The sequence below is a fragment of the Apteryx rowi genome, unplaced genomic scaffold, assembly GCF_003343035.1.
Source record: "Apteryx rowi isolate R43461 unplaced genomic scaffold, aptRow1 scaffold_8, whole genome shotgun sequence".
NCBI classification, from domain to species: Eukaryota; Metazoa; Chordata; class Aves; order Apterygiformes; family Apterygidae; genus Apteryx; species Apteryx rowi.
The window spans coordinates 3,963,376-3,975,622 of record NW_020451093.1 but is presented as its reverse complement, the minus strand read 5'-3'; the positions used below and the strand labels follow the sequence as shown (position 1 = coordinate 3,975,622).

At 35.8% G+C, this 12,247-nt stretch overlaps 1 protein-coding gene across 1 annotated transcript in view; it reads left to right on the top strand.

Annotated features, from left to right (window-relative positions):
* Positions 1–12,247, top strand: part of LRP1B (LDL receptor related protein 1B) — a 572,531-nt gene that overhangs the window by 549,334 nt on the left and 10,950 nt on the right. The window contains exons 86-87 of the mRNA XM_026088976.1: positions 161–265; positions 2,460–2,573. Coding sequence (XP_025944761.1) covers positions 161–265; positions 2,460–2,573 — 219 coding nt within the window. The remainder of the gene's footprint in view (positions 1–160; positions 266–2,459; positions 2,574–12,247) is intronic.

Below are 12,247 nucleotides of genomic sequence, written 5' to 3'. Positions count from 1 at the left end.
ATGCTACGTTTTTCAGGGTGGAAACCTAGAATTCCTGTAATCAGTAGATCTTGTACATACCGTAAAAGGAGTATTTAAATATATAGATTACTATAAGGTAATTCACACTGGATTTAAAAAAAATTACTGATGGCTATTTGTATTTTTTTAAACATGACAGCTGCAGTAACGGAAAGATTGCCTCTACTTGTCAGTTATGTGATGGCTACTGTTACAATGGTGGTACATGTCAACTGGACCCAGACACAAATATACCTGTCTGTCTGTGAGTATATTGCACTGTGGTAGGTCATTAAAATATCTGTGTGCCAACAAATACTAAAGTTAATGTGTGCATACATTTAGGAAATGTAATGTGTTGTTTGCAGTGGTATCTTGTGGTACTTTTCCTAGTTATTTCTATAACTTGATACTTTATCTACTTCTTGCAATATGGATATCGCAAGATGTATGTAAGACATACATTGCAAAATGTATATAGGTATATCTTTTTAGACTCTAATAATTTCAGGCTGGGTCTAAAACACATTTAGGCATTTGTTCTGGAATGGCATCCAGAGGTGCAAGGGAGGCATCTTGCTTCCCTATGAAGTATATGGGGCAGGTAGCCTGTGAAGATCTTGAAAAGATGTTTGCCTGCCCCTGGTTCTCAAAGATGGATGAAGTCTTTTCTTCTAAAAGGACAGTCAGAGGTGGTGGTGGAACACATCTGCAAGGAGCCTGATAGCTATAGGATAGGAAGAATAATTTCTGTGGTTATTTGCTATATGTGTCTGAGGGTATGTACATGTATCTGTCACTTCTGCCCTAACCTTTACACTACCTATAAACCATAACTGTTCTGTTTGAGGTTGCTCTCTCCCTCCTGCCGAAATACACCACTGTTGAGAAAATAATTCAAGATACTTCTTCAACTTCTTAAGCCCAGACATCAAATACCAAAGGAAATATGATTCTGTAGTCTAGACAGTAAAGTACTCTCTTAAGAGGTAGAAAAACCTATTCTAGTCCTTGCTTGAGAGCTGTGGTGTATCTTCTTGTTCAGCTGCTAGATGTAAAATATAGAAGTAGTCATTGTAGCAAGAAATTAATTTCTTTCCTGCTCTCAGTTGCAACACCTAATCACTAAGCTACTGAGTCATACTGGTTTTTTTTATTCTTGGCTAATAAATCTTCCTATGTTTTCTGCACTGCAGAAAAGCTTCGTTATTGAATAGTCTTCCACTTCTCAGAACAACCTGGAGGTCAGAGCGTTCTCCAGGAATGTATGTGATGTTAGAAGAAGTAATTGAACTTTAGTATCTCATTTCCAGGGTGACATAAGTAAGTTATTGTCCCAAGGAATCTGGCAGTACAACAACTTTGTAAAGAAAGTGCAGCCATTCCTTCATTTTGTTGATGTGTATGAGGCAGGTGATCTTACAGAGATGCCTGTTGTATTTGGACTCTGAAGGAAGTTAGATGGAGAAACGCCTAGCTTTTGTAGTCTGACCAGCGTAAGAGAGGGACCAAGCTGTTCATCCCTGTGAAAGCTCAAGCGCTTCTGAATGTGCGAAGAGGCTAAGCTGTAGATGCTATACTGTTGAAAAGGAAGTATATATGCATACATACATACATACATACCGTATGCAGCTATGGGGTTAAGGACAGCTAAGCTGAGTTTTCATGAATGCAGTTCTGTGCTGTGGTCCTTACTCAAGCGAAAACACTTTAAAGGCCTGTGTGCATCTCTCTCTCTCTCTCTCTCTCTCTCTCTCTCTCTCTCTTTTTTAACTATTTTGATCTAGCCCTTAATAATTATTATTTATAGCTCTGTAAATATCTTAGCAGAGGAGTAGAGAGATTCATAATTCTCAGCAAAAGAAGAATCTCACAGCTTTAATATGTTAGGCTTAAATATGATGACCAAATCTGGTAATTGACATGCTTAAACACTTCGAATGGCTGTTTTGGAAGCTTGTGATTCTTCCTTTCTTTTCTGATTGAATGGGTTTATAATTTTTCAAATTTGTACGGAACACCATAGCATCTCAAGGAGAACAAGTTTCATACATTCATTTGTGTATGGATTTACAATACATAAAAGCTGTTGAATGCACCAACACTGCCAACTGCTAAGAAAACAGTCATGAACATTTTTAAGGCAATCGTACTTCGGATCAATCAATACAAATGTATAGCACATTTAACAATAATACTTAGTAAAGAATATTAGATTCTTGAACACAGAAGTTTGTACAGGCCTGTTGTTTTACTAGTGTTTGATTAACATTGATTATCAAATTTTGCAGTATAGTATCAGATTGGATCTTCCATGTAAAAAAGAGTATTATTTAATATCTGTGTGTGTGCGCATGTGTATGTGTGTGTGCCTTGCCGTCATTATATATACTGCGTTTAAAATCTGTTCAGCAAAAGGCAGAATATTTATGTAGGTCTATTTTACTGAAATTCTGCAGATGCTCTGTGGGGTTTAAAAGTCAGCGCTGTGACCAGAAAGTGAACCCTTGTGATTACTACTGTCAGAATGAGGGAATTTGCACTTTAACTGCGTTTAATGAACCGAGATGCAAGTAGGTTTAACCTTCCACTTAATGCTGCACATTGTGTGACATCATTTCAGGCCACAGTTCATTGGTTCAAGTCATGCACATTCACATACATTTCACAATATATACTTAATCTGCGGGCTCGTTTCTGTAATACACACTTACCCTTTGATAGCTGCACTGACGAGTATATTTAAACATAGACTGTTGGAGTATCTATATCATTGGAGAAAGAAATGAAAATACTTCAATTTTAATAAGCATATTGAAAATACTGAAAATGCCACTTGGCTTTTATTGTTCACATTGTGAGATATTTTACCAAGTTAATCCTACACATAAAGTTTAGCAAATAGTGATATTGCACATGTTTTTAGTCTAAAACTGACTTTCCATTTGTTATCTCTACAGGGAAGGAAACAGAAAAGCTATTTAGCTGCCATTTCAAGAGCTAAGCTTGTATTCATAACCCTCTTTGTTAGCCTCATATAAATGTGCTTTAAAATAGAAACTATCTAACAAACAAAAATAGGAAAGCTACATCATAACTTTTTCTTCTCCTCTGATAAAAAAAAATATATAAAATAGATATATCTGCATGCTGTATTTCTCTGACGGATTTCAGGCCTGTTTCTTAAAAAGAAAGTTTTAATCCTCGCCAGGAAAGGAAACTACCTTTGCCTTTGAAAATACTGTATGTCAGACATACGCAGTGATATGAAATACTAGTCAGAAGTACATGGATTTACTTACCAGTTGTTATGCCAAAGTCAGAATTTCAAGTCATGAGCCAAAGACCTAGACTTTATTCAGCTGAAATACAGAAACTCCAACAGCTTTAATCTTATCTCATCTAAATACGTGGTTTATGAGCATATAATGCGCTGTAGGGATGAGATGTGTCTGTCTGTTGGTGGGTGATGAGAGCAATGAGAATTATTAGGTATGGTGAATAATTTTCTTATTTTATTGAAATGATGATCACAATTCCTATGTCAGTATTCTCAAGAAATGAAACTCTGTGCCTTGAGCTGCCAAAGTCCATTGAAAAGTAGATTAGCAGTTCTGACTGAGTGTGCATAACACAAAGAAATCATCACCCTTGTCATTAACTACTTTGTAAACCTCAAAGAATGTGGAGTGGGTCTATTTATCAGCATACATGGGTCATGGTTGTTTGGAACAGTTTGTACTTCTGTGTATCACACTTGAGTGTTCAGAATAATACAATTCTCAGAGCAACCTGTTGCTGCCTGTATGCTCAGGTACTGCAAGTGCCTGTCCTCCTCTTTCTCTAAAACTTCAGGGCACATTATCTGAACTCTCAAGAAGGTAACAGTCCAAAATTTGTTGTGAAATGTTTTAATATGTAAAATAGAAAGTCTAAAAATACAACATGCAGAATTACTTCTTGTTTTTCATACTGTCTCTGACAACTTTTAAGAAAGTGTTAATTATTTAAACTGTAAAAGTTTACTTTTTAGCTAATGCAGGATTTTTACAGAAAAAAATGAGATAATTGTTTTGGGGTTTTTTGAGTTTTTCGTTATTTTTAAGATGAACTTTCTTCTGAAGCATTACCTTTTTTATAGCCAACAAGAGTTGCATTCTGTTTCAACTGGAGTCAAAACTCACAAAGATACTGGCAGTAGGATTTCAGCAAAGTTAATCGCATTAGTTCTGGAGTAGCATTGATAAGCCTTTTTTCACATTGCCTGTTCTCATAATCTTTTGGTTTGGTTTAGCTATATTTACCATCAAAATAATAATAATAAAAAATTATTAAACCATCTTGGAATCTCTTGGTTAGTCTTTGAGTTGATAATGTGAATTTTAACCTCCTCAGAACTTCTTTGGGAGCCCAGCTGCCAAGAATTGCAAGGATCCATGCTAGCAGAAAGGGATCACAGGATGCATAGGCCCACTGATCCTTTCTTCCTGCTTTTCCAACAGTGCGTAATTGAAAGAAATGCAAAGGTGGATTGTTAAAATAGGAACTCTGTTGTGAAGCTTTATGCTGCCAAACAGTTCTCTTAGACAGATGAAGATAACATTTTTTTCCTTCAGATACATTTAAGGCCACAGCCCAGGACATGCAGTAGCCAAAGTCTGAACTCAGCCACGGAAAGTAAATAAACAAGTCTCAGAAATCCAAGGAAAAGTATTAGCTGTCCAAGACAAAATCAGACTCTTCCATACTTTCTGAAAGACATAGTTAGGGAAAAGTAGAAAACAAAGGCTTAAAGAAGATGTAAGAAAAAGGAAGAGCAGAGCTTGTGCAAAAGAGATATTAGATTCCATATTCTTCCTCTAGAAGTTGAAACAGTCCAAAGGACTGTTTTCTTGCTGAAGGTTGTAGTACTTCTCTTTGAGAAGGTTATCTTCTACAGAGAAGATGAGGGTGATGATTTTAAACATAGTGATTTCCTTAGTTTACTTTTTTATTCTTACTGTGACAGTGTTCCCAAAACCAATTATATAGTGGTTTCACAGCAAAATTGTACTGTCCTCCTTTCTCTGTTATCTGGGCAGGGTTTTTTGAAGATACTTTTGGAGGGTTTTTTTATTAAATGTATTGTAAGATGGAGAAAGGAAGAAAGGAAATGGGGAAGAAAAGAGGGTGGTAGAGAAAGATTAAATTCAAGATTCTCTTGAACATGAGGAAGAGAGTCAGATGAACTGGCATTCAGAAGAAGTGGAAGTCTAAATGAAACCTTAGTAGATGACTTTTTTTTCTCATTCACAATCTAAACGTAGAGAAAGCTAGTTCTCCTGTTGTCTGTTCAGACTGCTGTTGTTAGTATGGCCACCAGTGACTGTGTCAAGGAATTGTTATCAGAATCTTCTAAACCCTTTTTCTCTTTACAAAGCCAAAATGGCTTAGAGGAAAGGGAAGAGAAGCGAGTAGGAGGAATGAGTTGAAGACAGTTATGGTGATGTAGAGGAAGAAGTTTAATTCCATATATGTCTCAGTTCTTCTTGCCAACCTCAGTACAAGCTCCAGTTGATCCCAGTGTCTTGTGTTTTTCTGGCACCAAAGTAGTTCTTAACAGGAGCTTGTTTATAATTTTACCAAGCTCATATTGGCAAGTAGGAGACATCAGAGAGGAATAAAGTAACACCATGCTTTCTGAGAGCCGCTGTGCTATGGAACAGTAGTCTCACAGACTTTCCCTGTAAGTTCTGCTCCATCTTTAGGGAAAACAGTTTATCCCTCCTACTTGCATGTCTGGCTACATCATGGGTGGCATCTGTCTGGTCTCTGAGAGACAGTTAAGGACTAATCTTTTTCTAAACCCATCTCCAATTCATTGGTGGACAATTTTTAGAAAGAAGAAATTGGAAATGGCTGGCTTATTTGTATTCTCATTCAGCAAGAGCTCCTCTCCTCTCTCTCTCTAATCAGTTGGGAATGCAAACTTTATACACAATCAAGCCCTTATTAGTATTCAGTAAGACAACAGAGAGTAAGATTTATCTATTCTGAAGGGCAATCCTAAAGCCATAATTATACAGAGGAACTGTAAACCTCTAAGAGCGTACTCTGCTTTTACCAACCTAAACTGTTACAGCATATTTTTATCCAGAATTCTTCCTATCTCGAGTTTTTAAAACCTGAAACCACTGAATATTAGTTGTGTGTTGCAAATAGAAGCTGCCCTTTTCACCTAACTGGTTTATGAATGAATTAAAGCCCCACTGCGACTGCACATCAGCCTCTAAAAGGGAAGAATTTATGAAATTGGTCTCTAGTTTCAATGAATACTCTGTCAAGTTCTGAAAGATACAGAATATACTGCAACTGGTCTTTCGATATAAGGTGCTATGCAATCCAGGTTATGAATTCTTAGGATTCTTTCCTAAATTCTTGAATTTTTAGGAATATGAAGAACTTTCTTTATTCTTTTTTACATATTCTTTTCCTTATTGCTCAATAATGAAGGTTGAGAGAGAGTTTAATATCGAAATGTTAAAATTTAAGGTACTGACCTTTTCTTTTTCTATGCACCACTGAGAGTATCTTTTAAGAATATCATCTTATGTATACTTACTATCTTTTTAACATTCACGTAATAAATTTCTTAAGGATTTCTTAAGGATTCTCACTGATAGGTTGTGTAGGGGACATGTATAACACTAGAAGCATACGAGATGTGTCTGAGTCGCATCCAGTAACTTCACAAATCCACTGAAAGCAGAACAGAAGGGAGATCAGGTTCAAATGGGAAACAAGAAATGCTTTATTTCAGAAAATGTCAGCTGCATCTGTTCTATCAGTTTATCTTTTGTGTTTTGATAGTTAGCTTTATTTTGCATCTCAGTTTCCTCTTCACAAATTATCTAACTGCATATGCAGTTCATGCAAGAGAAACAAAGTTTAGGGAGAGATTATATCTTGTATTATACCAACAGAGTTGGAAAGAATATAGACACTTTTCAGTACACAAGATCTTCCTCAGTTGATATAAAAGCAGTGCTATATCAGTTAATTTAGTAAAGAATATTACCCTCTCCCAAATAACTTTGTTTCTTTTATGCTTTTACCATAACTATAGCTTGCTATAATTGCATCTTAGTATTTTTATTACCGTTATTTGCATCGGCACATAAATGTGATCAAATTAGAATGCCCTTGCACTAGGCATTATAGAAATATGATGAAGGATGTTCCTGTTATATGAAGTTCACAGTCAACATGATTCAAGATAATACAAGACATAACAAATCGTATTGATCCTTATCTAAATCTGACTGAATTTAAGGGGAGTTTGTAAATACTGTAATAGGCCTTTGAGCAACCTTGTATGAGTGTGGCTGAGGAGTTCAAGGTGACAAAAGTAAGGTTATATTACTATGCAGGCTAATATAAGAGGATAGTCATTTCTTCCTTCTCGGATTACTTTCAGCATAAAGGTTTGTGCAGTTCTGTGTATCTAAAGTTTGGATCTTCTGTTTCCTAGGAGTCATCAGAAAAAAGAGAGAGAAATTCAGAGGACAATTCACAGCATTAGATTAGTTGCCTGTGGTTAAATGTGTTGACTATTCAGAGAGCTTCAGATTGGGTGTGTTGTATTTCTAAATTAGACTGAACGTCCCTTTTTCTGTAATGAAGAATAAGCCATCCTGGGTTGTTTAATTGCTTGCAGTCAGCAGATGCATGGCTTTTGAGAGCAAATTTGGTAGAGAAATCAGTGGCCTTTCAGATTAATTAAAAAGCATGGTCCATACAGGAGCTTGAAAGAAAGCCTAACTTTGGTAGCAGAAGCTGACAAGTGAACAGTGAAGAAAGAAAGAACTAATTCATTTCTAAAATGAACAAGTTGGCTGAGTAGTATATTAAAGACAACAGTAAACAAACAGGGAAAACAAGTTCTGAAATTTCTTAAAAAGGAGAACAAAATACTTGAAGTGCTGACATGGGAAAATCAGAAAACTGATTCCCACAAAAATGTAATAGACAAGGGAGATGTTCTTGCCAGCATTATTTTCAGTAGGTTGGAGAGAGACACTGTGTACATGGGCATGTGTGTGTGTTATGGGAGATCTGAAAGGAAAGAGCATGTCCCTCCTGATGGGGAACTTTTCTCAAGTTCATATTCCATAACGCTGTACCGCTCTCCATTCCTTTCCTATCAAAAGGTCTTCTTAAGTGGGAACAGTTTCTGTGTGAGTGTATGTGTGTACACAAGACTCATAACTATGGCAGAGCTGTGATCAAAAAAAGATATAGTCTGGTTATGGACAAGAAGGACGCAGCAGATTGAAATCCCCTCACCTAGCATTTTCTGAAGATTGAGCCAAAAAAAAAAAAAAAAAAAGCTATCGCAGGTAGAATAGCTGCAGCCTCAAGAAGACTGCCTAAGAGCAGAAGGCAATTCTAACCATGACAGGCAATAAAAGTGACAGAGAGAACAGAAGCTTTCGTCAAAAATATCTTACAATAAATGTTTTCCATATGATTTGCTAGAGGATATTTAATGAGCTACCCAATTACAGTTACAACAGGAACTTCACACTATTATGCTAGTTCTTTAAAATCTTACTCTTTCAACTAAAAACAGATTTGTTACAAATGTCTTGAATTTGAACATAATCAGCAGATTTTAACTTTATATTATAGAAAATCTTGCATCCGGTTGGTATCACAAACTAGCGCTATTTAAAGAATTAAATCCAACTGGATATTTAAAGAGTGGTAGTCAAAGGGAGAAATGACAAGACCTTGGAAAAGAGGAGTATATATATTTTTCATTGAACATTTCTAGCCAGGCTTGTGAGGCGCATATCTTTTGTCCGTGAGTTTAAACCTGTTTGGATGAAACATGCACAGAAGTTGCCGCCACACATCACTAGTTTTACCTCTGTGAGAAGGAGAGAAAAAACATGGTTTATTGTATACCTATTGATCCAGTCATTTCTGATTCTTTTCATATCTTTACCACCTTGATCCATTCTTTTCATTTTGGGTGCTCAGTATAATTTCAGCTACAGTAGTAGTTATCTAGACACATTTTATCTTTATATATTTACTGTGTGTTAATAACATTAATATGTGTATAATATATGTACTGTATACATTTTCCTAGTAGCAGGGAGTTTACTGATCCTCAACTGCTGTGACGATTTCACTTCATTCTTTTGCTTTGACAGGATAAGGCCAAGTCACATCTCAAAGCTTGTTTCTTTGCAGTGAACCACATGCAACAACTATAAATTATGATTTGTATATAGTATAATTCGTATATATTAGTATATAATTTGTTTATAATAAACATTTATGTTTAAAGTGACATTTTATTTTTCCTTGTATGTTTTTATTAAATTTAAGATTCTTTGAGTTCCTCAAAAGTGATTTTCTGTATAGCACTATAACATCAGCTCCCTGTACGATGAAAGCCTTACTTTCAAAAGTATCGCTAAATGCATTTCAGGAATAGTATAGTGATTTAGTTTAGTGCAAGGATTTTGTTGTGCTGTGTCATCCCAGAAAGTTTTGGGGGAAAAAGAGGATTATTTTAATTTATATCTTTCAGTGCTATTTAATGGAGATAGTAAATACAGATAGTAAATAACTATAATCCAGATGTTTTGTTCTCTAGTCTTAAAAGTAGTTTTAATGTTAAAGATAAGACATTTACAAGAGGAATTTTAATGCAAATGTTTTTAAAATATGAAGCTGGAAACTTTCATTTTAATATTTTACTGTTTTTTAATACATAACTGTATATGGCATGACCAAAAGGAAATGAAAAGTTAGAAAATCACCTTGTATAATTAGAAAATACCATTTTTAAGTAAAGAACATTTTCAATTTCCCTTCAACCTCTATGCTGTGATGACAGTTTCACAAATTCTGTTGTATTTCTAGACTAATCTTTTAATGCTGCATTCCTTGTCAGTCTTTTGATACACACTGGTATATTGAGTTGGAAAGCAGTTCTGTACAAAAATACCTCTAACTGCCTATTCTGTCTTCTATATTATATTTTTCAGACAATGCCTGTGGCAMAAAAAAAAAAAAAAGAAAAAACAGAAAAGAAAAAAAATGGCATGCTGCCACCAATTTAGCCTTTTTGCTAGTTTTTTATATTTGTTCAGAAATTTAACAATCAAATTGTTCCTTTTGGTCAAGTGCCAATGTAATTGAGTTTGAAGTTTTTCAGTGTTCTGACCTGTAAGGGTCATAAAAAAATACAGGAAGGAAATATTTTCTTTCATAAATAAATTCTGCAACAACAGCACGATGAATTTCAGAAATATAAATATCTTGATTCTAACTGTTCTTCGTTACAAATAGAACATCTTTCTGATTTCAGTTTAGAGGTTTTTAAGAAAAATCTCTCTTTTTCTGTAGTGCTGCATAAATACTTCCTATCACACGGGCATTCTGTGTCTCAGGTGGTGTGCTTCCCAAGCAGTCATCTCTTTCTAAATGTAGAACAAATGATAGCAGAGAGAGCTCTAGCACAGTTTCATTAATGACCTTGGCAGCAGACTAGGTGCAGCCTGTTTATGCCATTCCCTTTCAGGATTCATACTGCTCTTCTGTAGGATGTTGTTGCTGTTGGAACTGTTCACCGATTCTATAGGGGACTGGAGATTTGCACCCTAAGGTGTTCACTGTAGCACCTGCACCACGTAGCTGACCCCGACACATCCTTCACTGTCACACTCCCCAGCTCTTTCCATCTGCGTTTGTTTGTGTGTAGCTCAGGTTAGGCATTAGCACTGTCCTGCTTCACACTTCTGGATAAGGTGAATGTCTACTAGAACCAGTGGTCTTACGGAGTGTTGCTTCATTGACGCCTTTTTGTTTGCCCATGCTGCAAATGTCATATCTCAAACAATAAAACTGGTGGCAATACTACAGAACGGAAGCTTCTGATACCAAATGTTTGGAAAGGTACAAAATAACGTGCATCACTTGAAACCTGAAGTCATTTCCCATGCTAGATACTGAGCAGTCTGAGTTTAAATGATCTAATATCAGAAAAATGTCTGCTGTTACTATGACTAATTTCTGTCTACTGTATCTGAAGACCAGTGAAACTAGTTAAAATCTGCTCTTCTTTTCCACATCCCTATAGCAACAGTTGTCTGTATCCCAACCCCATCACTATTCATGTGCCTACTCATAGCTTATTTTCTGTCTCAAATTCCCTTGCAAACAACACACCTTTCCTCTGGATTTCATTTCTTTTTTTATTCTGTCTGCCCAAGAAGAGTCTTTATTAGCTTCCTGGGCCATAAAAGGGCAATCATTTTAGCTCTAAATATGGAATAAAATGGCTGGCATCCTGTTGGCTTCAGTCCCATTGATGTTTATTGGAGACAGCAAACATCTGGAATAAAGAAAATGAGGTGGCAGCTAGATAACATGATCTTATGAGACATTTATGAAAAAATACCTCAGAAGTATTTTAATATTGCTGACTTTCACAATTAAAATGCCAAGAAGTTCTTTATCCAAAGAACTTCTAATCTTCCTACCTTAATTTCTCTATCTACTACAGATGTAGCTGAAGGGTTTCTTAGCTGCTGTGAATGTCTTATCTCTTGTGAGATTTTGAAAAGTCTGTACGTTATGCAGAGTTTTCTCGTAAGCTTATACCTGCATGTTTCAGTGGGGACTCTTTTGTTAGGTCCACTGTTTTATACTCTTTCAACTGCTCTAACACGGGCTCGTTGTCATGATTCTCTTATACAGCTGAATGTATTTGAAACTTTCAGGGTAAGCATTTAGATAGAAAGTTAAGGTAGGTCTAACTCTTAACAAAATCATTCCTTTTCAATAGTGTAGTTTTAAGTGAAAATTGCCTCTCATAAGAAGCTTTAACCACATATGTTGAATTCCCAACAGCAGTATTGCAAAAATTCTGCTAAGAAATATAAGACTTTCTGTTCTATGGTTGTCACATGCCAACAGTTTGGATGCATACAGAATACACGAAGCATGAAGATCTGTGCTGTGTCTCTACAAGACTAGAGATACTTGCTTTGCAACCATGCATTGCATAGTGATCTCTTGAAAAAGCAAATTCCTTAAAATAGTATCTTAGTAAGGTAGGCTATCAGTGTAATCATTTCCATTGGATGTAATTGCTCAAATGGGATCTATAAAAATGGAACAGCTGCAGAGTAGGAGAGTACATCTTTTGATTAAAATCATAAGTGTAACTTCGAATGTGCTGAAGTGG